Raw genomic sequence first — 27,854 nt, 5'->3', positions numbered from 1 at the left:
AGGGATAGGAAAACCCTACATTCTACTCTGAGACCAGCCACCACCCCCTCATGTGGTTCCTGAGCCACTGGAATGTGGCCAGTGTGAATGAAGAACTCAGTTTTCCCTTTCTCCTGGATTTTAATTACTACAGATCTAAATTTTAGCGATCAATGCTACCTAGTTGACAGGTAGATGCTGGCTAACGGTGAAGTATTAGAAGCTGGAAATCAAGACTGTCTGGACTTTTTTTTTCCCTCTGTGCCCTCAGATCTGTACCTGCCTGTAATGGGGATAACCCAGGAACAGTTCTAGCCTGAATTCTGGTCCCAGAGTCCAGGCTATTACAAGCTGCAAGAGAGGCTGTGGGGAGGGCCCACCAAGGGTCCTTGCTGACAGCATCTCTCAGATGGGGAACCTGCCTAGGTCCCAAGGAAGCTGCTGTGCTCACCCTTCTACCTTGAACTTCTGAAGCTCTGTCTATCTCTGTTCTGCCTCTGACCCCATGGTCAGACCTCACATTCTTTCAATGGTTCTACCCAACATCCAATCGCAAACAAGAGAAGCAAGGCACAGACGTGGGTAATTTGCCACAGTCACTTGTCCAGTTGGTACCAGAGATAGGATAAGTGTCTACGTTTCCAATGCTGGCCAGAATCACAGGACATAGCCCTAAATATCTTCTGTTTCCATCTCAAAGCCTGAGCTGAGGCCAGTGCTAGATCTTTCCTCCAACCTCCTGCTCCTCAGGCTAAGAAAGCCTTCCCTCAGGCCAGCTTTCTGTGCCTTCTGCTCATCACTTCTCTCAGGCTTCCAAGTAGAGACGTGATAACCACCAAAAGTAACCCTAAGTCCAGCCACTGAGTGTGGCCCTCCTACCCCCTTACCCCCCGCAGAGAACCATGGAGCACAGACTTCTTTACCTCTGGACATATTATCTGGCCTCTGACTGTGACGCAGCAGGCACCCTAATATATTCTCATCTGTACTGCTTGACTGTGAGGAGGTTTACCTCACAACACTCCTACAGCATCCCTTCCTGCAGCACCCTTCCCATTTCCCCCAGACCACGCCCACCTGCTCCTTCAGCTGAAGCACCAGGGCATGTGTGGGCAGTGCCATGCTCTGCTATCTGTGTGGAGTAGAATGAGAATCCACACAGCTCATTCAGGGTGCAAAGCACAAGTCTGACTCCTGCAGTACCTCATCAACATATGGCAGGAGAGCCCGATGTCAGGGCAGTCAGGCCATGTTAGAGAGAGGAAGAAGGGAAGGCAGGCTGGGATGCATTAACAGATAGATGCAACAGGTAGCAGGGATGCTGGTGTGACAGCAAGCCCTGGGTCCAGAGTTCAGTCCCCCAGAAGAAGACAGAGAATAGTCTTGTGGGGAAAGGAGGTGAGTAGAGGGGGCTTCCTATCTCTTCTCTCCGCCATTTTTGCCACCAGCATCAAGGAAATCCTCTAGTCCATTGGAAAGCCCCAACTGTACCCTTAACCTGGACCAGAGGGTACTTCGCATACATAGGTAAGCAAATTGTGTTCTTTTTTGGAGCATCTGTCTGCTCCTCCCCACTCCCCAGATGCAGCCAAACCCCAGGGTCTAAGCCACTCACCTGGGAACTGGTAGCCATAGCTAGGAGCAAATCCGGGGTAGCCTCTGCCATAGGTTGCCACAAAGTTGGGGTAGCCTTGAACACACAGAGAAAGAAAGAGCTGTCAGACAGTGGCCTTAGATCTGGAGTGATATTCCAGGGAAGGTAGCAATGACCATCAGCTGTGGTTAGATTCACGGAATTGTGTGTCTCTGGGGATGGTTTCTCTCCAGGCCGACTCTCCTCTCTCACGTGGCTAGGTGTGTGACCATCAATATGTTTACAATTAACCCATATTTAGGCAGCCAGACCGCCCAAAGCCCAGGTACCAAAGCTCATGAACCTGTCGAGTAAATGCCACATGGAAGACAGAACACAGTGCCTGCATCCAGCTCTGACATTTGGAGAGCTTACCCCGAATGTACTTTGCTTTAAAGATGTTGACAGTAGGAGATTAAAGTCCTTGTACTGCCTTCTTCCAAAGCAGTGGACAGGGGCCAGAGGATGATATAGGGCAGAGGTACTCCGGGACTGACTCTTCAGGAGCCACACAGAGGGCTGCCTCTCAGCTTTGCAAGCTACAGCTGGGGGAGGCAGGGGCCGTGTCCCAGCACAGAAACTGTACAGACATATGTCTTTAAATTTTCATGGACAATGTATGGTGGGTGGTGACCTAGGGTGACTCTGAACTGAGGGGTGCTGAGAGCCTTCTGGCGAGTCCTGGAGGGGTAGGCCTGTTCCAGTCTATGAAGCAATCTTCCATTAAAGAGGTCACCTTAGCACCGTGCCCCTCAGTCTTCATGCCCAGGTCTTTATTCTGACTATGGCAAAGGTGAATGTAACCTTCTTATATTTGAACATTCTTGGTCACAGCAGCTCAACTACTTCCTGTCCCTGTTCCTGTTCCTAGAGAGACCTACTCTGCCTCCTTCCACTTAGTGTGGGCTAGCTCAGTACAATCATAACCCACAGATGTCACCAGTCCCTGTCCTCAGAGACCTACTCTGCCTCCTTCTACCCAGTGTGAGCTAGCTCAGTACAATCCTACTCCACAGATGTCACCACAATCTCCTACCAGCATACTGGCCAGCCCTCTACTTTGGCCTCTGGGTTGGCTGTCTGCTGGGTGTCAGGCCAGCTAGCATTGGAATGAACTCTGTCCCTGCCTTGGAGGCAGGCCAATGCAAACTTTCATGGGGACCTGTGTCTAGAGCCAGTGGGCAGAGGATGGGCAGGTGGCTCTGCGTTTACTCTGGCATCAGCAGGACAATCCAGCATCCAGAGGTGCCAAGTGGCCCTCTGACCAGGCCATTCCTTAGCTGTCCCCTTGGCTGGGAGTTGGGGCTCGGATGGCTCAGCTCCCTAAACTCCTGTCTGCTTTCCAGGTTCTATTCCCCAGCCTTCTTGTCAACTCTGGGCACCACTGCTCCTGACAATAACCTTTGCCACCTCCGGAAGTCAGAGCTATTTCTTCTGTTTCCACCAAACAGCAGGTAGAAAGCCACTTCAGCTGTGGACTTAGGACAGGTCCGAGGCTTTCCAGAAGACAGGGAGCAGTAGCCACTCTCCACACGTTTCTGCTCTTCTGCCACATTACGAGCACAAGCTCTGGTGGCTGATTAGCTACCTCCCCATGGATTCTCACAAGTCATACCAAGCACAGTCTGGCCCTCCAAGCCAGTGCTGGGGCAGAGGCCCACTCTCTACATTTCCCCTTCTCCTCACCCCCAGGAGCCAGGCTTTGGAGCTCTTCCCATTGCCAGCCAGTCAGTGTTTGTGCCTCAGAGGCCCAAAGGTAGGTGTTTCATGGCTGTAGATGTTGGTCAATGGCTTCTGTGTGAGAACAGTGGAGCACCACTGGTGCCAGGTCACTCATGGGTCTGGAAGTCAGGAGACTTGGAATCTAGTCCTGGCCCATGACCATGCCCTTGGGGATGACTACAGCCTGGATGCTTGAGTATCCCTAAATTCACACTGAAATCCCAATCATCAATCAGATGCGCTGTATTAGCAGTGGGGCTTTTGTGAGGTGATTAGCTCACAAGAGCACGATTCTCATAAATGGGATTAAGGCTAATGGTGGTTTGAGTGAAAATGGGCCCCACAGACTCAGGAAATGGCATTATTGGGAGGTGTGGCCTTGTTAGAGTCAGTGTGGTCATGTTGGAGGAAACTGGGGGTGGGCTCTGAGGTTACAGAACCTCAAACCAGGCCCAGTGTCACTCTCTTCTTGCTGCCTGAGGATCTACATGTAAAACTTGAAGCTACTTCTCCAGCACCATGTCTGCCCGCACACAGCCATGCTTCCTGCCCTGCTGATAATGAACTAGACCTCTGAACTGTAAGCCAGCCCCAGTTAAACGTTTTCCTTTATAAGAGCTGCCATGTCATGGTGTCTCTTTATAGCAATAAACCCCAAACTAAGACAATGAATGCTCTTTTAAGGAAGGTTCCAGAGAGACCACTAACTATCTCACTATGCACAAGGACAAAGTACCATCATGACATTGACTGTAGGTGTCACCACCTACAATCGATCATTCTACCAGTGCCTTCATTTTGGATTTCCTAGCATTTGGGACTGAGAAAAACAAAAAAAATGTTGATTCAAAGCTGAGCCAGACCCATGGGATTCTGTCACAGAACTCTGACCCGAGACAGGGGTCTCCCCTTTCTCTTAGAGTCTGAGTCTTACCACAAGTAGAAAGCCTTACCAGCCATGGGGCAGGGGGTTACTGATGTACCTAAATGGTCAGCAGTGACTAACTGTGGTTCTTGCTACAGCTGGAGCCTTCCCACATGTGCGGTCCCACTGAATTCCCTGGCCAACTGTGCTATCTCTACTTCATCTAGGCCTGCCACTGGCTCTGTCCTGGTGAGAGCCTCCTCCTGATGCCTTACTGGCAGATGCTACAGGCAAGACAGAATGGCTTAGCAACTTCATACCCAGTGTTCTCAGAGGGGAAAGAGCCTAGGAGGCCACTGAACTCCCAATGAGTTCCTAATGGGGGAAAGGGAGAGGGAGAGTAGAGCAGTGGTTAGACCTCAGAGACCTTCACTGAGCACATGCATGATGGGGTGTTCTCTAGAATTTAGTTCCTGGCAGGGCAGCTCAATTTTTCCTCTAAATTAATCATCTACTATCTGTAAGGAGCCGCCCTCACATTCGCCATTATAAGATGGCGCTGACACCCATATTCTAAGTAGTAAACAAGCAAGCTGCGCATGTGCCGGGGTAGTTTTCCACCCCATGTGCTCTGCCTTCCCCGTGACTACAACTCCAATCAGGGAGCGACACGTCCGAGGCGGAGGACAATCCTCCATAAAAGGGACGGGTTTCCGCCATTTTCTCTCTCTTCTCCACTGGCTCCTGAACAAGTAAGCAATAAAGCTTGTGCCGCAGAAGATTCCGGTTGCCCTGAGCGTGTTCTTACCAGGGGGGACAAAAGCGCGGGCAATAACTATCAAACCAGATCTTTCAGAGCTAGACTTCTAATAGCACTGTTTCAACAATATTGATAAATGGATTATAGGTAAACAGTCAAATCACTACTGCCTAGGTGCTTTCGTGATGAAAAATGGCTCCTTTGCCTCTAACTTCAGATCAAGGTCCTAAATTTGAAGTGTTAATTTGATAGCAAGAGCAAGAGGCCATGCATCACTTTCCTAGATGGCGGTGAGGGATGGTGGAATGGCTAGTCCCTCCCTGTACTCAAGCCATCCCTGTGACCTGATTGCATGCATTTTCCCCCACGCAGACCTTGAAATCTTCAACACCAAAGAAGAAACCCACAGTCAAGTTCACACCAACTTTGGGCCTCACCCCAATATTGTAGGCCAGTATCATCATTGCCCAAGGAATGAAGATGAGAATTCCACACCTGCCACACTGGGGGGAATCTCATCTCCATACCCCCAATGCTGAACAGCCTCTCAGCCAGGAAGATGAAATTATAAATTTATAATACAACATTACTTCAATTTTCCTCTTCATTTGCGTCTGTGCAGCCCAGCTCTGCTCCAGTGGCTCAGGGCCCAGGCCGCACGGGGGAAACTGGCTGGCTGCATATCAATAGCACATTACAGTAGACCCACACGAACGCTCCATCAAGCCATATTACAGCAGGATGACCCAGCCACCACTTCCATTAGCAGCTGGGCCCCTCCCACACTGGCCACTGAACAATTTATTTGCTCCAGTACTCTGGATGCCTGATCAATCCCACAGTAATTATCTCTTGTCACTAAAGGGGAGAAAAAAAAATCAAGCCTTCTGCCTGGATGAACACCTTCCTTGCACACAGCCTTTCCATTGTGGCTGCTCAAGTCAGAAAAGGACAATAGAACTTGAGTGTACTGTAAAGTTCTCTCTATGGCCCTCTCCTGGGAAAGCTCACGGGCTTCTCAGAACTGTGGCTTTAGATCTTTGTTCTTAACTGAGAAAGGTTTGCACCCTACATGGGTCATGGCTCATCCAGGTTATTACTCAACCACCTAGTTTCCTGAAAAAAGGCTCTTCCCAGACCCTTGACTTTAAAGAGATAAGAGAGAAGGGCCATTTGTCCAGAGAACACTGTTACACCTGTGGCACCATGTTAGGGTTAGGGTTAGGGTTAGGGTTAGGGTTAGGGTTAGGGTATGATACCATGATAGTTCCATGAGGTCAGGCAAGTTCCAAGAGCCTGTCATGGACAAGGATTCGAAAGCCAGTCTACAAAGACACACAGCCCAAGAATTCTCCTAATTTTTGTTGGGGATCCTCCATACCCATGCTAACTTAACCTTAATTAAAACTATCTGAAAAGAGAACTTCCGTCTTAGGGTTCAAGAGCCACATCAGGAATGCTCAATGGATGGTGTGCACACTCAGCTTCAACTGGCAGTCATGACGCTGACCAGCAGACAAAGGACAGTCTCACCATCTCAGAAGGCTCTGCAGACCCATGGCTCCGAGGGGCAAGACACAGCTGGACTCTGTCTGAGCTGCTTCTGGCTACCAAGATACAGGTGCACAGATAAGACTTCCTTACAATGGACTCAAATCAGTATTTTTGGAGGAAAGCTAAGTTCCAGTAGAGACTACAGACAACTCTAGGAAGCTAAGCTGTGTGTTCTGGGGTGAGTGTCAGCAGATCACAGCTCCCCAGGCCTTTTCAACAATTATTTATTTATTTATCTATCACCTTCAATCTGGAAGGCATTAATGTTGGGGAGCACCAGATCAGGGATTTGTAAGGATCCCTTGCAACACGTGAAGATAAAGTTATCTAGTTATGGTGAGTGGCCAGCTGCCCAGCAGCTTCCCTCTTCTCCCCAGGCCAAGGGAAACCTTTCTGCAAGGCTTCAACACTGCACGCTCTTGCTACCATGTGTTTAATGAACAGCACGTGCCCAACCAGGCCAAGAGCTAATTAAAGGCAGTGGGATCACGAGGCTGAAGTCAGAGAAGACCAAGAGGAATCAAATGCATCAACAGCCACATGTTCGCTTTCACTAAGTCCACCTTCACGAAGGAAAACTGGGGCGACTCTGCAGGGCTAGATGACTACGGGCGTTCCCACAGAATGTGGACAGTGGGACCGGACCCGGGGCTTGCAGTCTACCTGATGTGGCACAGTTGCTTCTGGTTCTCTGTGGCTCAGAAGCAAGAGGTGGGGCCTTGGAGTAATTCTCCTCCCCCACTTCAGTCCTCTACACTCTTTAAAGGAATCTCTAGCATCTTCTAAGCTATCCCGTTAAAGGCTGTGAAAGCTACTGTCAAAACATGCTGAATTTTCCCCAAGGATGCTGGCAGCCATATCAAGTGAGATCAAGAAAGAATGACGCACTCCCATACGCTTGTCAGCCCCCCTTTTCCGAGACCTCCCAGAGGATGGAGAAAATCCTGAAGGATATTTTAAAAATGAGTTCCATGGAGCCCCAAGTCATGAGACCAGCATGCTGGCTGCTGTCTCAGCTCCTGATTAGAACACTAGCTCCCTGGGAGGCAAGGTTCTCTGCTGCCTCCTAAATGTCTAGAACATTTGCGGCACAGAATAAGCACTTGGTAGGCATATGGTGGATGAATGAATTTTAACATTTCAATGGCTCATACATTTTGCTTTTGAATACTCTTTTTTTTAGAAAACTCCCTTCAGTAATGAATATTTGACAGGGTCTCATTAATTTGTTTCTACAGGGTCTCTTGATGTAGCTCAGACTGGTCATGATCTGTGGTCTTGCCACAGTCTCCTCATTGCAAGGAATACAGCTGTGAGCCACTGCATCTGGCTAACGTCAGGGATCTTTTTAGTTTATTTTTTTATCAGACAGGTGTTCACATAGTCCAGACTCCTCAAACTTGCCCTGTAGCCACGGATGACCTTGAACTGTTCATCTTTCTGCCACTACCTCCTGTGTGCTAGGCTTACAGGTGTGTGTCACTATGCTTAGATCTTCAGTGAATTAAATAACTTTTTTTTTCCTCCTGTAGGAGCCAAGGTCATTAGCCAAATTGTCAGGGGTGGGGACATCATGGGGCCCAGGACTGATATGCAAACAATGGACTGTGGAGATGGTGACCCTACCCAAAGAGTAGACTACCCAAGGCCACACTACCACATTGGAGGAAGGACACCCAAGCAAGGAAGCAGCCGGGAAGGATGAAGTTCTTCTGTTCCCTCCTAAAGAGCTAAGGACCACGGTGCACCACGGGGACCAGGAAGGCAGTCTGGTGCCTACATACCAAGAGCTAAGCACTCTGCCACAGACCAACATGTGCGGTTTTGACAGTCATTTAGAAGTAATAGTTATGAAGTGGGGGCTTGCGGCACAAGCATGGAGACCTGAGGTTCAACTCCTTAGGGTGTCCTGTTCAAGTCCCTGCTCAGAAACAGAGAGGGGACTCCTTGGGGGTACAGGCTAGCCAGTTTGGCTGATTTGATGAGTTCCAGGACCAGTGAGAAACTATGCTCCTCCATGCATGCAGTGCACACATGCATGCACGTATATCCTCTTACATGTATGCTCACGGATCTACTGAGACTCTTAATTTCCTCTGTCAAGTGTGTGTTCTCACAGTTGATGATGGATTACACTCTGATAAACGTATCACAGATCGACAACAGTGCACCCATTGTATTTACTGCACCCAATTTTGTGACTTGCACAGTTTAGTGACAGCAGCACATTGCATGCAAGACTGGCCTGCGTCCCTTCCTGACAGAGCACACGGTTGTTCTCTAACAAGCTACCGCTCGGGAGCTGCCCCTGCCCAGCTACTCCAGGGAGTGTGGCGCTGTAAATTGCCAGCCTGGGAAAAGATCCAAACTCAATAGTCAAAGCAGTGTCTACTGAATACAGACGGCTGTCTCGCTGCTGTTAAGTAGAAAACTAGTGGGGTCAAGCCAGCTGGGGATAATCTTGTCCACCATAACACAGTCTCTGAGCTCAATATGCAGCCAACTTCTGATCCCCCTGCCACCACCTCCAGCGTGTTGAGTGCTGCATTCACTCGTGTGCACCACAAGCCCACTTTTATGCAGTATTGGGGAATTGAACCCAGGGCTTCATGAATGCTAAGCAAGCCCTCCATCAGCTGAGCTACACTCCAGCCCTACCATATTGTTTTAACTACTGTAGCTTTTTGCAGTGTTTTGGGATATAGTCAAAGTAGTGTTTTCTTATTTCTCTTTAAAAGAAAATTATTTTCTTTCCCATTTCTATTTCTAAGGTAAATTTTAGAATCACATAGGCAGTTTCTAAGGGACAAGAATAGGATTTTTCTCGTAAACTCTGTTAAGCCTAAAAAATTAATCTGAAGAGAATTAGTAGATTGGCTATTGTACTGGCTATTTTTGTGTCAACTTGACACAGCTGGAGTTATCACAGAGAAAGGAGCTTCAGTTGAGAAAATGCCTCCAAGAGATCCAACTGTAAGGCATTTTCTCAATTAGTGATCAAGGGGGAGAGGCCCCTTGTGGGTGGGACCATCCCTGGGCTGGTAGTCTTGGGTTCTATAAGAGAGTAGGCTGAGCAAGCCAGGGGAGGCAAGCCAGTAAAGAACATCCCTCCATGGCCTCTGCATCAGCTCCTGCTTCCTGACCTGTTTGAGTTCCAGTCCTGACTTCCTTTGGTGATGAACAGCAGCATGGAAGTGTAAGCTGAATAAACCCTTTCCTCCCCAACTTGCTTCTTGGTCATGATGTTTGTGCAGGAATAGAAACCCTGACTAAGACAGCTATTTAAAAAAACATTCTCAATGGTACCGTGCTGTGTCTTTTAAGTTCTTCCATATAGCTCTACCTGCCCAAGTTATTTTCTCAGACAAGTAGGTACAATTCTTTGTAAGAGCATGAAAAGTTTAATACATTTAAAACTAAGCCAGGAATGATTTAAACAGCAGCAAATCTGAAAACACATAAAGAGCTTATCAAACAATATAGAAGAGGGACCCTTAGCCAAGCCAAATGAAAACCCATTAAAACTAGACAGCTCATGTGCCTGAATGGAATTTTACCATTAACGACCATTTATCCCATTTAATTAGTATTTTCCCGACACACAATAACTTGCACTAAAATACCGTTCTCTCGCCTTGAAATTTCTAATTATTGTTGCGACCCACACCATTACGCATCTCCTCCGCTTTCTCCATCCTTCATGCCATTTAAGCGGTGAGATTTTCAATTATCTACGCAGGGCGGACAGAGATACCTTTAAGGAAAGGGGCATAATGTGCAACTCAATTTCTCTAAAAGCCAGGAGAGATCATTTTTAGTCAGAACAAACATACTTTGTCTTTCATCATTTTTTTTTTTTTGCAAATAAAGAGTAAAACAGGCTATTTAAAACATCCATTTAAATGCAAATTTTGATATCCCAAGAGAAAAATGTTAATCATTTAAATAGACAGGATTAGTGCCCACCCTTGCCACCCTTCAGTTGCTCTCCTAAGTTTTAGAAAAAAAGTAGCCCAAGTCCACACAAGTGCAGGCAGCAAAGAATCCTTTGGTCAGAGGAACTCTCACTGGGCCAAGAAGGCTGAGACAGAGACGGGTGTGCGGTCCTGTGTCATGTTTGAGGAAGAGGATGGCCAGAGAATTTCAAGCATATCACAAGCTAGGCTCGAGGCGTGATAATGCTATACGCTCAACAGACTGCCAAGACCACCTCAAAGGCAAACCTATCGACCTAGAAGATGAGGGAACGGCAGCTCAGATAAACTGAAGTTTGGATGGATTCAGTTTGCCCAACTGCCAGGTGACTCAGGTGGGTGGGTCACAGGTACAGGCTGCCACAGCCCTCATCCCCAGCCTGCTGCATTTCCCCAGCCCCACCCACTGCGCTCTGCTAGCCCCGCCCACTGCGCCCCCGCCCCGCCCACTGCACACCCCTAGCCCTGCACCTATGCAGACTCACCCAGCATCCCCATGCCAAGCATGAACGCATCCATGGTGTATGGCAGCCCCCGGGCTCGGCCTCTTGTCCCAGGTGGGAACATGACTTCTTTCGGCTGAGCTTTCTTACATTCTACCTGTTAGACAGAAAAGGAGAACAAATGAGATGCAAATGAATTCCACGTAAATGTCAGATGCAGAAGCGATCAGGTTACGAGCTGTTATTTTTAGCCTTGCTCCTTACTCACTGTAAAAATAGCGGTGCTGAGTAAATGGCCTGCAAAATAAATATTTAAGAAACCGCACCACTTGTGCAAATCCTGCTTTGGAAAAACCTACAAGGATGAAATTAGGTTCTGGAAGGGCAGTGAGGACGACATGCTACACGCGGGGCTGCAACCCAGTGGCTGCAGAAGGCCTGAGGGCTTAAGGAGGCGGAGACAGCTGATGGATGGGCCTGCAGATACCAGCCCCAGCAACAGCAGCAGCAGCAATTATAATCATCTTTCATGGTTGTTTGGCCTTTTAGACAGATTCCTTGATGGTCCTGCCTGCCAGGGACTCCTCTCATCAGGCCATCAGAGACCCTCTCTTATGATCCAGGGAGGGTACTCAGTCCTGGCTCCATCTCCCAGATAAACACTGAACATCAGAGGCTCAGAAGTATCATACCACAGTCTGCTCCCATCAGGCAAAGGCCTTCCAGCCACATGTTATAATTACCAAGTTAGTGATGCCGCCATGCCCTTGGAACCCACACTACCGTAACACTCCCCATGAGAGTCCTGAGATTTTCTTATGGGCTCTGTTCCTATAAACAGCTGGTTTTACATTCAGCACTTGTGCCTTTTAGTGGCTGCTGACCTTTCCATTCATCTTCTGCCTCCAAAACCCCCCATTCCCATTCTACTCCTGCACACGGAGGTCACTTACTGAACCCTCCAACCTACACAAACTAGAAACCTTAGGGCCAGGGAGATGGCTCAGTGCAAGGTCACTTTCCCTCTACCATGATGCCCTGAGGGTCGTTCTCTGGGACTCACGTGGTGGGAGGAGAGAACTAACAGACCCTGCCGAGTTGTCCTCTGACCTCCACACATGTGGCACATGCGTTCCAACATGAATGAAGACAAGCAATAAAACCCTGAAACCTTAGCAAACCGTTCCGTGGCCTGCAGAAGCTCTTGGGTGGTTTGCCAGGAGTGCCTGAGCTTGCTCAGCATAACCTGCTTTTAGTTGCCAGGTGAATTTAACAAGCCTTGTTGGCTGTAAATCAAGCCCACTGCTGATAAAGATGGGCTGAGCGGGGCACTTAGAGCAGCCAACAGCAATATCACAGGAGCCTGATGGTGACAGAGGAGGAAGAGTTGGGTATCTTATTTAAGAACAGTCTGGGGACATATGGCACCGGAGCAAGAGCTTCACTTGGTGCAGCAGCTGCCGAGGGTATTGTTGTATCATAGGAGACTATGGCTACTCATGGTGTGTCTGAGGCAGCTGGGGTGAGCGAGATTGTGTGCAGTACATATCCCTTAAAAGGGGAACCTACACGAGGATCTGATAACACTCATCCTAGATATACTCTAATTAAAATACTGTAATAACAGCCAGGCCTTTAATCTGGGCTCCTGGGAGGCAAAGGCAAGCGGATCTCTGTGAGTTCGAGGCCAGTCTGGTCTACAGAGTGAGTTCCAGGACAGCCAAGGCTGTACAGAGAAACCCTGTCTTGAAACCACCCCCAACCCCACATACACATAAACAACCTTTAGTAATTATAAATCCAGGGGTGGTAGTGTATGGCTGTAATCTAAGTACTTGAAATGCTGAAGCAGGAGGATTTTACGTTTGAGGAAAGCCTGGATTATGTAGCAAGGGCTTGTCTCAACAAAGGAAAGACAGAATAGAATAGAATAGAATAGAATAGAATAGAATAGAATAGAATAGAATAGAACAGAACAGAAAAACCCCCTCAGTGATTAAGCAGAAAAGCTGACCTAAAAGAGTAACTCTGAAACCATCTAGCAGGTATTATTCTTGTTCTTCAAACAATGGTAACTACAAATGTCTTTAAAAACAGACAAAAACCAATCAAAGTACATGACGGATATGCTTACACTAGAGTTGGTTTTTTTTTTTTTTTTTTTTTTTGTAGAAGAAATGAGCATGGTAAAAGAGAAACAGGAAAGAGACGGGCACCGGAAACTCACAGTTCGTGAAGGAGCAAGTATCTTCAAAGTAAGGTATTTTGGGGAGCCAGGGGATGGTTCAGTAGATAAAGACACGTGCCACACAAGCATCAAGGCCTGAATTCAAATGTCCAGGGGCCATGTAAGAGCTGGATGCGTGGCTGGAACACCTGTAATTCCAGTAGTCCCTTTGGGGAAATGGAGAATGCCCTGATGCTGTGGGCCAGCAAAACTGATTCAAGCAGGGGGAAATGAGATTCTGTGTCTCAAACAAGGCAGGGGACAAGGACTGACGGCTATGGCTGGCCTCTGATCACCATACACGTGTGTGTACATACACAGGATGTATTTTCAGCCATTAGACGGGTATTGAGGACAGCAGAGTTTGAAGTAAGGGTCCTGAGGGTGTGGGGAGGGAGGAGGGTACAGTACTTTTCCCATTGTGACCAATGGGAAGAAGCAATGTAAGCAAATGGGGTTTTATTTTGGCTCATAGTGTGGTGGGGGAAGACATGGTGGCAAAGAACAATGAAAAGGGGGACTGGGCTATATAGGCACTGAGGCCTTGGGGCTGCGGAGATGGTTCAGGGGTTAAGAGTACCTACTGGAAACTGGGTGTGGTGGTGCATGCCTTTAATTGTAGCAGTCTGGAGAAGCAGGAAGATCTCTGTGAGTTTTAGGCCAGTCTGTGAATATACATAGTGAATTCCAGGCCAGCTAGGGCAAAATGTGTGTGTGTGTGTGTGTGTGTGTTTGTGTGTGTGTGTGTGTGTGTGTGAGAGAGAGAGAGAGAGAGAGAGAGAGAGAGAGAGAGAGAGAGAGAGAGTTGTATTGCTTTTCCAGGGGACAAAATTTTGAGTCCAGGCAGCTCACAACTTCCTTTAAGGGTTCTAGGGTATCTGGAACCTCTGGCCTCTGTCTGTGCCTGTAACTGCATATGTGTGTGTGTGTGTGTGTGTGCGCGCCACATAGACAGACACACATTAATAAATTAACAAATCAAGAACAATTCAAGGCTTGCCCCCAGTGACCAACTCCCTCAGGGCTCAATCCCCTAATGGTTCCCCAGCAATCCCACCAGCTGGGGACCAAGCTGGGGACCAAGTGTTTAAGTATATGTGCTGTAGGGCACATTTCACATTCAATCCACTTTGATTTTCCTGAAGGGCAACTGGTAACATCTAAAAACCTATTATGAGCCCATCCATCTTTTGATTTAATAGTCCTGCATGTTGGAATCTGTATTGTTGCGAGCCTATGAATGAGGCTACTTGCCAGCTGTAACAACAACAACAACAACAACAACAACAACAACAACAACTACCACCACCACCCAATAGCAGGGATTGTGGCTGTTGAGATGTTGGCTTTGTGGGTAAAGGCTCTTCTTGCCACCAAGCTTGACCACCTGAGTGCTGTCTCTGAGATCCAAATGGTAGAAGAGAAATGCCCCCCCCACCTCCAGCACTGTAAAAAAACCAACCAAACAAAAACCCAAGTAACAGGGTGAGGCCTAGAAAGATAGCTCAGCAGTTAAGAGCATTTGTTCTTTCAAAGGACCTAGGTTCAATTCCCAGTACCCCTACAGTGACTCACAACCATCAATAACTCCAGTTCCAGGAGCTTCAACACTTTATTCTGACCTACATAAGTACTGGACATGCATGTTCTATATAGACATACACGCAGGCAAAATCATTCATATACATACAATAAAAATAAGTCTTTAAAAGTTAAAAAAAAAGAGGCACAAACAAACCACAAAACTAACTGGGGACTGAAAAAGCTGGGGTGTCAATGAAAGCTATAGGTCATTCATTGACAAGCACTGGGGACCTCCTAGATCCCAGGTAAACCAGGACACTAGTTATTCTAACTGCAGGAAGACAGACATAAATGGCAGTGATCTTGTAGGAAAAAAAGTATATTATTGTATTAAAAATATTAAAAAGATCTACTAAACTGTCAAGAGTAGCTTTAAAAACTATTGTGCAAGCTGGGCGGTGGTGGCACACGCCTTTAATCCCAGCACTTGGGAGGCAGAGGCAGGTGGATTTCTGAGTTCGAGGCCAGCCTGGTCTACAAAGTAAGTTCCAGGACAGCCAGGGCTATACAGAGAAACCCTGTCTCAAAAAAACAAAAAACAAACAAACAAAAAACCAAAACCAAAAAAACACTACTGTGCATTTGGTAACTGTTTAAGTTTCCTGCTACTTACTGGCTGCTTGCTGCATGTTTTCATAAAGCAATGTAATAGCTTGTCATCAATAGGGTTATGGGGGAGGGGGGGATGTTCCTCTTGCACGTAGGTGGAGAAATTTGATCAAGAAGGAATAAAGTCAACCACATCAGGACTTTTAGATTTCTCCTCATGGCTCAGGCATGGTGGAGCCTTTGAGCCCCCATCCTGCGAACTGGCAACTGAGAAGTCTCCTTTGTAGGAAGCTGCCCCAGCACAGGAAGATGGGCGTGCCCTGAGCAGGCAGGCAGATAATTACCTGTGGCAGACACTAGGATGGGAATAATGCCGCTAACCAGCTCACTTCCTAACAGGCCTATCAGTGGCAATCTATTGCTTTGTCTTATGAAAACCTGCTGCCTGTTCCTAGGCAACCCGATCAACGGAAATTTCAGGTTTATACAATTTTCATTTAGGGAACAGAAAGGTTAACTAACTGTAATGGAAGTATTTTAAACAAACCCACCTACTAACTCTTCCTAGCACTGAGCAGGGCTGGCAGCTTGGCTGAATTCTGTCGTCTTTGCTGGGGGCATCGTGGAGCGCCCACCATGGGAGTTCTGTTAACCACCCGCCCTGTCACGGTGCGTGCACTCTAAGGCCAGAGGCCATGGCATGTGAACTCTCTAGAGGCTCAGCCTGTCCTGGGCACTGGAGTGACAGGAGAGGCACTGGACACAGCAGGGAGCCTGGTCTGGCCAGCAGTGACGAGATTCTGGAAAGACTTCTCAGAGCCAGAGGGCTGCTTACCCAGTCTGTCCCCACTTCCTGCCCCTGGAGATTCAGACTGATTTAATTCTGGGATGTGGAAGAACTCAGAGCCAGGATGTGGGGGATCCACTGATAAACAAGTGAGGCCCTGTTCTGAGAATTTTCATTCTGTTGAGACAGAGACACCCCCAGTTTCTTGTTCATCAAGGATATAGACAAGTACTCTCTGAACATCAAACTGCCTTAAGTTCCCTGCCCTGTCCCCCCCCCCAGCCTCTCCCCAACCCCCTTTCCCAAGACAGAGTTTCTCTGTGTAGCCCTGGCTGTACTGGAACTCTCTCCGTAGACCAGGCTGGCCTTGAACTCAGAGATCTTCCTGCCTCTGTCTCCCAAGTGCTGAGATTAAAGGCGTGTGCTACCACCGCCTGGAGTCACTTTTAGGTCTGTTACTCTTGTCACTTCTCCATCTCTGGAGCCCACACACGCACTATCTTCTACTGTACCAGTGGCAAGCCAGAGAGCTTGGCCCAAGACCTAGAGGGAAGATGAGAGTCAAACAGGAAAACCCAATCCACCTCCTTGGTTCTGGTCTTAAACTCAAGTCATTTGGACATGAGCCATGGTCCAGACATCAGCAACCATGCATAAAATACCCTCAAACATAGTGGCCTTGTGCAACCACTGATTAGACAATCCTTGGGGCCCTGAGTTGATGTGGTTTGGCTGGGCTCCATCTCCTATGGAGCTGTGGTCAGATGGTGGCTAGGACTGGAGCCAGAGAAAGCCTTGACTAAACGAGGCATCCAAGAAGATGATGGAGAGCCATGTACAGCTTCTCCAAGGCACCTGGCTTTGTCACAGCGTGGATGTTCTCAAAGACTCTGCAGAAGGTATGGTGTTCACACCACTGGGATTCACACCATGCAAACTCCCACCACATTCTACTGTGTGCCCTATGCCAGCTGAGGGCCAGTGAAGGAGGACAGGACACGAGGTGTAAACAGCTGGAACCTGAAGACCTAAGGGACATCTTTGGACTTTAGGCACTGCCTAAGGTCACTGGCATGTGGGAGGACCAGATAGGAGGAAGACATCCTACCATCGAGCTGTCTGCTGGCTGGGTTCTCTGGGTAGTGGGCACTGAGGTCTGCTGACATTGTGGAGCAGTAAGCACAGCATACAAGCTCCCTTCCCACTGCAGCCAGGGAGGTGGGGCAGGGGGTGAGGGAAGGGAGGGACGCAGGCACAGATCTGGAGAAATGTCCCTCAGTTTAGAGCTTTTCCCATCAACTTTTGGCTACTGCCACTGGTTCCAGAGCAGCCTACTCAGGACATGTGGAAGGAAATAGGCCAGTCTGTGTGGCTCTGTACTTATCAGAGGTCTCAGAGGCCCACTTGTGACTGACAACTCATTCCAGGAGTGGGCCTCTACTTCCGAACCCCGGAAACAGCAAAGCTACGCAATGACCTGCAGTTGGGCCTGAAAATGTGCTTTGAAATTTCATTCTTTAACTATGCTGCTCAACTTGACAAATGGGCCTTGGAGGACAGGCACGTTGTTCTTGTATCCCTCAGGATGGTGGTTTCAAAACGAGGTAACAGAAGATTCTTTACCTCTGGGATAATGGAGGCTGCAGCATCTTCCTGTCGAGGACATGTCAAATGCCTACTGGGAGTTCATAGGATTATGCATGTCTGTATTGCATGGGTGAGGGACCGCTTCTCACTGCCATCCATCTCACTTCCTCCTTCTCCCTCCCTCATTCCCCCATTCCCAGTAGTGGTGTTGGGTTTCAAACCCAGGGCCTTGTGCATGCCAGGCAGATGCTCTTTAACTTTAAGAGCTATAACCCAGCCCTATTGTCTCTGACTTGTAATTCAGTCAGAACATCAAACTTAAAGACAGCTCCAAGAACAGCTGGTTTTGCCACCGCTGCTCCCTGTTGGCATTCTGGCACATACTCCTCAGCATCTGCACACACTCCCTGTCTCTATCTGCAGGGGTAGGGGTGAGTTTATGTCTCAAGTCTGAGAGCATGCTGCACACAAAGGGCTGGACTCAGGGCTTGGGCACTTACACACACACATTGCTCTGGGGATCCCCAGCATGCCAAGAAAAGAAAATTCTAAAAAAACTTCTTACATGAAGCTAGGTTGCAAACTTTGTGGTTTGCAAGCTCTGAGCATGGGGTTAGTTCTTTACATAACCACAGCACTCACCAGTTTCAACAGGGACCCAGCCCTTTAATCTAGCTTTTATAATCCTTTGGTCAATGGACTCAACAATGCCCCTTTATGGCAATATATGTAACTACTATTTAAAAAGATTTGCTGTCTATGTAGCCAGGTTGTCCCTGAAAGCATGATATTCTTGCTTTAGCCTCCCGAGAAGCCAAGACTATAAGCACGTGCCACTGTCTCCTGAATGTACTATGCTTTAGAATAAGTATGTCAGGGAGTACTGTTTTGGGAAAGTCCCCAGAATTTCTATGGGGAGGGGTTCCCCTATGGCTGCTCCTGTACAAACCAACTTGAAGTCCCTGTTATCTGTGGAAAGAGCCAGGGAGTCTGAGAAGGAAGCCAATGTCTAAAGAATGAAAAGACTGGTTTTAGTCAGCATGCAGTTCCAGGGCCTGACGAAAAGACAAGAGCTGTACCTGTGCCCTGAAGTACTACCCTGAACAAAGCAGGGCTCTATCTGGCCCGAAGAGGCCAGTGTGTACAAACAGATCGTGTTAGAAACTGTTCACTTCTCAAGGAAGCCAGAGGCCCGGTTTCAAAGGATAAAATTCCCCAGTGCGCAGACACTGACCTTGACTGTCTGGCTGGTAGGAAGGGGAGGGGAACAGAGAACTCAGGGAGGCCGTCCCCGTAGCTTTTATGCTGGTGCCTGCCTTTGTATAGAGATTTCTGACGGACTGGAGAGACCTGACTGGGCCTTGGCTCAGGATCAGTCTGACCTCCTTCTTAATCAACTGCAGCTAACCCTAGTTGGTTCTAGAAGATTCAAGTGAACCCTGCTCATCTGATGTTCCAAATTAACTGCTTTGCTGGTATCCAGAAAGGGGAGAGGAGGGAGCATTGTAAAGATCCAGGATGTCTCCACAGGGAGGGGGCAGATGGGCCCACCTTCAGAGAACCCTTTACTTTCCCATACTCAATCACTGCCATTCAATGCAAAGTTCCTCCTAGCCACTGCCCTTTGGCCCTCTCTACCCACCAGATGCCATCCTGAGGATCCCATGGAAAGTAAGATCCTTGCCAGGGCTCTTGTAAGTTCATACTCAAAGCCCAGGGGAGATCTGGTGGCCAAGCCCCAGAGAACCAGATGTACCCAGCATCTCATCAGCTTTGACTACAAAGAGGTTCTCAAGGATTTGGGACCCTCGTGATGATACAAAGGGGGATGCCTATAGTAAAGGCAGCAACAGACATGCCGGCAGAAGAGATGACAACGACCAGTTGTGCTGTCTGCCTCCAGACACATGCCAGACATAAATGACCTGGGGCCATGGGAAGGAAGCACCAGAACCCAGTTCCCTTTGCAGAGTTGGCTCAGAATGTTACTCTAGGGGAGAAAAGAACATGGCGTTCATGTGTCACTGTCGGATACCTGCTAGGTAGTCATACCACTTGTGTGTGTGTGTGTGCTGTGTAAGGTATTTCCATGGACTGTATAATAAACATAAAACAGCTATTCAGCAGAGCATGCGACATACAGAGCCTTCAGTGGATGCCCCCTACTCTCAATTGCTTTACTGCACACGGGCTTTGCTTACTTGGTGGAAAAGCCTAATCGGCCTCTTCTCTGGTAAAGAAACTGAGGCCGCAAGGAAAACAACAAACAAACAAACAAACCATTTCTGGAGACAGCCAGGATCCAGTCACAGGGCTCCCAGCGTAAAAACAACAGGTCCCTTTTTTTTTTTTTGGGGGGGGGTCCTGCCTGCTCTGCCCCTCCTTAGCCCTCTAGAGTCCAATCTGATGCTCTTTCTTCCACACAATCATTCCCAACTCCAGCTTCCAGAATTAATTTCCTCACCACTTATAGAATTAATTTCATTCACTGTTTCCTCTGCTTAGTGTTTTTATTAAAACCAGCGACGGCAAAGTGAAGTAGGTCATAAACCACTAATACTGAGCACCGAGCAAGGAGGGGTAGCGTGCGGACACAGAGAGGAATACAAGGACACGCGACTCTTTTCTCGGGAGCGCTCAGAGTCTGGGTGACAGGTGGAGAAGAGCCAGAGTTCCCAGTCGCCAGTGCTTCTTGAGACATGTCCCCTAACAACGGCACCCTAGTCCCAGGGCAGGCTGAGCCTCATGTGTCAGAAAGTCCAGCTCCCTGCCGTGGTTCAGCTCTACCTTTGGGCTCTGGGGTTGAGCAGAGCTAGCTTCTCTGCACTCAGACCCCTCTCATCTGTAAGGCAGAGCCTGTCAGTAGCACCTCTCCCACTGGAGTAAAACCTACACAAAGCCCTTGCCCTAGAGAAGACTACAACACCCTGCTATGTGCAGAACCTACAGTAAAACCTCTGCAGATAAATAAAGCCAGTTCATACCTGTGCTCAATTTGATTCCAAAGTATAAGACATAGAGCAGCTGCCCCTCCCTCCTACAGACAGGAGTGGGAGGGGGGTCCCTACTCCTAATGGACGGTTCCACCCCTAACCTCCATCCCCCAACCAGGTAATCCCAGCTCCCTGCATTCATCAGCAAGGTGTGCTAGGGGAGCTGGCAGGCTGTACTATTTGAGGAAATAGCTGACGGCAGTAACACCAGCTGTTCTTCTTTCTGCGGGCACCTGCAAGGGCATTTCAAAGTGAAGAAGAAGCTTGGCCCCCGGCAGGTGTCCAAAGCTGGGTGTAAGACAGAGTGGGTGTCTACCCCAGCCCAGAGTCTCAGCTTCTCTTAACCAGGCAGCAGTCTCCCTGTAGAGACAACAAAGGAAGGTACCCTTTTGGCAGCAGCCTGGAGCTCCTTGGATATGGGGTGGAGCAGCTGCAGGAAGAGGTTAAAGAAAGGACCCCGAGACAACAATCCCGGAGAAGACACAGGAGGGCTTCTGGGGGCTCCCCTCGCCAGAGTTGGTGGGGGCCACACCAGCTGAGCAGGTGTGGAAAACCCACAGGTTCAGTGTCCTGCCCCCATTCCCTCTCCATCACTGGACTGACTAGAGGACCCACCAAGGGCAAATGGGAAGACATTCTGACTGGGAGGCTGCCTCCCTGCAGGCTAAATTACTTCTGCCTAAAGAGTAGCACATTTTTCCCACACACCATCCACATTTCCCCCTCCACTTCTCCCAGGCTTCCCCCAGCTCACAAACTGTTTGGCTCTCATTAGCAGAGCCTGTACACAAACGGGCGTGTGCACACAGGCGTGTGTGATGTGTAGGGCTCGGGATCGCTCCCTCTCCCACGTAAACACGGGATTCGTTTATTAAATGCCTCTCTGCCATTTCCTTTTTTGCCTTCATCCTGCTTGTTTAATATTGCATTTGACATTCTCATTTTATAAATGGCAACAGAAGCAGAATGGATAGCTAAAATTAGCTCATGGGGTGGGGGAGCCGCCGCAAATAGCATCGTGAGCACAGAAGCCCAGTTAATTCCACCCACCCACCCCCACACTTTTGGGCTGGTTCCTGACTGAGCTTTCAGTCTTTGGCTGTGAGGACGACGCCTGAAGGAAAGGGTGAGGGGAGTGTCACCAGGCATTCTGCCAGATGCAAGGCACAGATGCTGACCCTCGCCTCAGGGAGGTTCTAAGGGCCAGCTTGGCCCAGCACTGTGGTTCTGATTTGGAGAGGCCAACTCAGCTCTCTCCTGTCCCTGCTGTGCCTTGCTCACCAGCGTTACACTATAAGGCTTGGCTCCCCAAGTGTGCTCTAAGCTAAAGAGGGTAGGCTGCAGACCACAACAAGCTTTGCTACTGGAAGCAAGTGCTCTGGAACCTGTTCAAAGAACCATTCTAGTCAATGGGTCTGATTCAGCTTTTCTGGGACCTAAAGAACCCCGTGTCATGGGGTTAGAGAGATGGTCAGAGGATCTGAGTTCCCAGCACCTGTCAGGAGTCTCACAGTGGTCTTTAACTCCAGCTTTTAGGAACCCAATACCCTCCTCTGGCTTCTTCAGGCAACAGAAAATAAAATATAATCTTTTTTTTTTTTTTTTTTTTTTGGCTTTTCGAGACAGGGTTTCTCTGTGTGGCCCTGGCTGTCCTGGAACTCACTTTGTAGACCAGGCTGACCTTGAACTCAGAAATTCGCCTGCCTCTGCCTCCCAAGCACTGGGATTAAAGGTGGGCACCACCATGCCTGGCAAAATATAATCTTAAAAATAAATAAATAAATAAATAAATAAATAAATAAATTTAAAAAAAAATCTTAAAAATAAATAAATAAATAAATAAATAAATAAATAAATCCCATCTCAGGTCTCTGCTGCTTACTTCAGAGGCTACATCCCTCTCATCTCTGGAGAACCACCTTTAGTTAAGCACCGGAAGTACCTACCTCCCACGGGGACTCAGGAACCAGTCCTTCCCTAAGGATCTCATATTTGCTCAATCAAAATGATTCTGAGAACGATGATTATGATGACATTAAAAAGATGGAACACTATGACAGAGCATGGCATGGCCTGGCTCTGCTCCCACCCTTACATAAGGCTTCATCTCTGCAGTAGTTACCTGTAGGTCCCACTCTTAAGAAGAGGGAACAAACACAGACGTTAACTTGCCCAAGGTCATGAAGCTAGTGTGTGTCAGTGCACTGGACTGTGAGATACCCAGCAGGGGAGGGTCATGGTGCCATGACAGGGAGGCACAAGGGGTGGACAGCATTGCCCTCTGACCATTGCTCCATTCTCTGCCTCATCATGGCTGGATGCTCTCCTATGCATGAAGTCACTCTGACAGACACTGCTTCCTCAAGCCCCATTGTCTGTTGGTGGCACCCTCTCTTTCTCTGCTTCACAAAGCACTACTCTATGATAAGCCTGACTTGATCATTCAGTTAAACCCCTTTCCTCAGGACCCTGGAGGCAAGCATCACTCAGAGCTCCACTCGCTCTGAGCCAGTTGAGGCCTCAGTTGCAGATGATGGTCAGTAGGCCAAATCCCAGCTGGCTGCATCCTGGTTTTGTAAATTAGGTTTTATTTGAACACAGCCACGCCCGCTCATTTCCATACTGTCTGGGGCTGTGTTTGGCCACAATGGCGGGTGTTGAATAGCTGTGACAGAGACCATATGGTCCTCCAAGCCTCAAATATTTACTATCTGGCCCTTTATAGAAAGCTTGGCCCTTGGCTTAGGCCAAACAGAGGTCACTTGCTGTCACCTGCTGTCACTAAGAGCGTTTTCAGGAGAGCTGAATTCCTGCCAGCCTTTCAGGTTACAAATGTGACCACAGAGTAGGTAATGCCTCTGGGACCAGGAAGAGAACCAGGGCTTCCTCTGAGCTGCAGAGGGATGAAGCCAGTACAGGTAGATGGCAGAGGATCACACAGTGTCCAGTAGTGAGTCTGGGCTTCTGTCTCTGATTCCAAAGCTCTCAGTGTCTCTAAATGACCCAGCAGGTCCTCACATGGTGACAGAAGGAGCTAACCCTTTCCTCTCATTGGTATGCCTCATAGTAAGGTCAGAGCAGAAAGGCATGCTTCTGCAGAGAGGAGACCGGGTTCCTGGGAGTTTCCAGGGCTAACTGATCTTTTTCTGTCGAGAAAGAGACTAGCAGGTGATGCTGAGGGCACAACCCTGACGTGTGTGTGTGCACCAAGCCTAGCCAAGTGTCCCACATACCTCCTCTCTGTCACTGGGTGGTACCAAAGCATCAGTGGGTATCTATCACTAGTGGGCATCCTCCACTGGTGCTCCCTTCAAGTCTTTACTGTGCACACAAATCACTACCTGGCTCTTGGGTGCTAGGCTAGGAGGGCCAGAGACTCTGCATTCATCATTTCCTGCCCATGCTGGGACCACCTGCAGGCCATTGTGCAAGGTGTATTGCTAGGACTCCACTCCAAGTCCAGGGCTCTAACTATGTCGTCGTAGACTTCCGTGAGTGCTATACCTATGCTTAGATTTCTCTAAGTGCAAATGTCTTAAAAGAATAAGAAAAAAGGGCACTAAACTCTAACCACTAGACAGGAACTTAGGCCTGTCTGTCTTTCCTAACCCCCTCCTCCTTTCTTATCAAGGTATTGGTTCAGTGGATAAAAGTTCGATTCCCAGTACCCACTCGAAGGCAGGAATGGCCTCCTTCAAGTTGTTCTCTGACTTTCACACATGCATCATGGCGCCCTCACATCTACAAACACACAACTAGATACATTTTTGTTTTCTTTAAAACCCAAAATGGTTAAAGCAAAACAAAACAAAACGAACTTCAATTCTACCACTTATGACTGTCCATCACACAAGTCCTTCCTTCCCTTCCTTCCCACTGAGCTCTGGTAGTCCCCTAGCTCAGCAGCTAGCATGCTGCACCAAAGACGGGTGGGCAGTGATGTGTCTGTGCCTATATAGTACCAGCATGATACTTAGAAACACCAATTCCCTGTGAATGAGGTGTAGGAGAGGGCTCTACCCTGGTACCTTCCACACCACACCCTCCGTGCTCACCCAATCGAGGCACAAACATCTCCCGACATTATTTTTGAGATAGGGGCTGCGCTAGGCCTCTGATGAACCCAGAAGCTGGCTATGTGTCAATTCTCGCCTCCTTCCCTGTGGCTGCTTGGCACATCAGGAGGCTGCTTGCAGGCTGGGCTCTGGTGACTGACTAATCAAGCAAGTGTCCCTGCTGCTATGGGGCTGTTTCAATCAGGGGCAAGCCACCATGGGAGGCGTTATTAGCTGCATCAGAGCTGGAATTTTCAGAGTGGCCAGAGAGGAGGATCACGAGGTTGCTCAGTGCCTGCATTTGTGTGTTTACTGATGGACGGACGCATCTGCATTTGTTCTGGTTTTGGCTGAGGCTCAGATCTTCTGGGTTGGAACTTTAGCTTGAGTGGCAGCCAGCTCTCTACCATGCCTCAAGGATCAAGGGAAGAGAGGCCTAGAGTGATGGCTGACCAGGACCCCTAAGCCTAAACTCAGTCCTCTGCCCTAGCTGGGAATCAATTAGGAAATCAAGAAACTACATGGGCTGAGGGAGAAAAGATGCTCTGTGGCCATGAGTAGCCTTATACGCCAGCAAGCCCATCATCACAGTTCTTTTTTTGTTTTGTTTTTTGTTTTCTGAGACAGGGGTTCTCTGTATAGCCCTGGTTGTCCTGGAACTCACTCTGTAGACCAGGCTGGCTTGAACTCAGAAATCCGCCTGCCTCTGCCTTCCAAGTGCTGGGAGTAAAGGTGTGCACCCCCACTGCCCGGCTCATCACAGTCCTTCTTGGTCTACAGAGAAAGGCCAACCTCGTGGTTCAACCATGAGCTCAGGAGTGTAGCTTTCTGGTCCTGAATTCTGGGACTGCCACTTGCTGACTGTGTGGTCTTGGGCAAGTTGCTTCATCTCTGCCTCGCCTGTCTTTAAAATGGGGAAAATGGTTTGATATCTTTTTTAATACTAGAAGGTGTGTGACAATCAAATCAGGCAAGATGTACCAAGCAAGTGTCCAGCAATCAAAATGTCTACATTCTAAAATGTTAGCTGCTGCAACTATAACAGAAAGTGCCATGTAGAGACTCCCTGCCCAGACTTCTACCTCACCTCACCCTAGGGGAAAATTTCTTCAAGAAACGGATACACCGGAAAACTGTTGCATAATGGTCTTTCTTGGGCTTCCTAGCCTGTCCTAGCTCCAAGATGCTGAAGAGTTATTTACTCATGTGTTATGTATGCATGCATATGTGTGTGTGTTCAAGACAGGATTTTTCTGTGTAGCCCTTGATGTCCTGGAACTCATTCTTCTTTTTTTTTTTAAAGCTAAGATTTATTTTATTTATATGAGTACACTGTAGCTGTCTTCAGACACACCAGAAGAGGGTATTCCATTATGGATGGCCATGAGCCACCATGTGGTTGCTGGCAATTGAACTCAGGACCTCTGGAAGAGCAGAGGGTGCTCTTATCTGCTGAGCCATCTCTCCAGGCCCCTGGAACTCATTCTGTAGTCAAGGCTCTAACTCAGAGAACCACCTGCCTCTGCCTCCTGAATGCTGGGATTAAAGGCATGTGCCACCACAACCACCAGACACTGAAGAGCTTTTATAAAAGCTCACGAGATTCACTAACCAAATTAGAGAAGGAACGACTTTGGGAACTATGTATGCCTTTGAGTCGGGTGATTGGTTCCTTTAATCACTCCACAGTTATTAATTAAGTCTGATAAATGCCAGGTGCACACCACTGAGCCAGGGGTCCTGGACTCAAGTCCCACCTCTGTGATTCAAGGCTGAGAGCCATCAGATCTTTGAATGTGAGAAAGTGGATGCCCAAGTCCACTACGGGGCCATGGCAAGGGTTGGAGGGCTGTCCTCTCCAGTTTCATAGCCCAGAAGAGCAAACCCTCCTATGTTCCTTTTAGCATCTGTCTGGGCTTAGAGGTCTTCCTGAGTGGCTCATTCAAATTCTCTCCATAGCACAGTTGAAATGCATTTCCTGTCTTGGTGAATTCAAAAGCAACTCAGGCTACAGCCTTCTCTGCCAAGCCCCACCCCCTTGAAATTATACCTTTCTTCAGAGCAGTCTGAAGGCAGGGCTTTCAAGATCATGACACCTCTGCCATGAGGCAAACACTGTGTGATGCCCTGTGCCCATGCTGGCAACAACCAGGGAAGTGGCAGTCTTAGCTCTGTTTGTTGGGGTTCAGTGACCTCCCTCTGCCCCTGCTTCCCAGAACCTCTGATTTCTCCTCTGGGCAGGTGTAGGCTAAAAACTTCCATGGACACCTCAAAGTCTGTATCTGAACTCTTCTGTCTTCTGTCCTTATGCCTTTTCCATCTCTGTCTGCTTCCAATTTTGCTTATTGCTTACACAACAAGCACAGTCCCAGATGAAAGGAAAACAGGAATTTTAGCCATTGAGTCAGCACCACCTGCATAAAGAGGGGCACTGAGACATGGGAGAGGCCTAGGGAATGGCGGGCAACATCTCTGGCTCCTAGACACCATCTCTCTTTCGTCCAACATGACCTTATTCCACTCCTCTGGTCACCTGGGGGGGGGGGGTTACTCTTTCTTTTTTCTTTTTTCTTTTTTTTTTTTTTTTGGTTTGTTTGTTTGTTTTTTCAAGATAAGGTTTCTCTGTATAGCCCTGGCTGTCCTAGAACTCACTTTGTAGACCAGGCTGGCCTCGAACTCTGAAATCTGCCTGCCTCTGCCTCCCTAGTGCTGGGATTTAAAGGCGTGCGCCAGCACTGCCCAGCTGGGCTTACTCTTTCATCCCAAACTCAAGTCACGGGTCTAAAACAGCTCACTGAGCAGCCAGGAAGCCCAAAACCCTGCTCCTTCACAATGGGTAGCCCTGGGGCTAATCCTAGGACCTAGTTTCCTCTTCTGAGATAGAGGATGATAAAGCCTTTCCCATCCCATATCATAGGCTTATTTCAAAATCTGCCCACTGTCACACCAGGACTCATCTCTTGCCTGCACTGTGCCCTTCCTGACGAAACTGAAGGAATGCAGAAATGGTACCTGCCTGCATCCTTTGCTGCCTCTTCTACTCCCTGGGGTCCAACAACCTTTTTTCTCGGAGCCTGTCAACAGCCACCTCCGAGAGGCTAAACAAGGCATCGGTACACAGGTGCAGGTTCTCCACCTCTTT

At 48.4% G+C, this 27,854-nt stretch overlaps 1 protein-coding gene across 7 annotated transcripts in view; it reads right to left on the bottom strand.

Moving 5' to 3' along the window:
• Msi2 (musashi RNA binding protein 2) overlaps positions 1-27,854 on the bottom strand; it is a 380,976-nt gene that overhangs the window by 44,155 nt on the left and 308,967 nt on the right. For all 7 annotated transcript variants that reach the window (XM_085829677.1, XM_085829678.1, XM_085829680.1 and 4 more), the window contains exons 9-10: positions 10,973-11,087; positions 1,595-1,669 (exon numbers count right to left, since the gene is read on the bottom strand). In XM_085829677.1, coding sequence (XP_085685803.1) covers positions 1,595-1,669; positions 10,973-11,087 — 190 coding nt within the window. The remainder of the gene's footprint in view (positions 1-1,594; positions 1,670-10,972; positions 11,088-27,854) is intronic.

Source organism: Mus caroli, unplaced genomic scaffold, assembly GCF_978045245.1.
Source record: "Mus caroli unplaced genomic scaffold, Mus_caroli_1 scaffold_13, whole genome shotgun sequence".
Taxonomy (NCBI): domain Eukaryota; kingdom Metazoa; phylum Chordata; class Mammalia; order Rodentia; family Muridae; genus Mus; species Mus caroli.
This window is presented reverse-complemented; position numbering and strand designations above follow the sequence as displayed.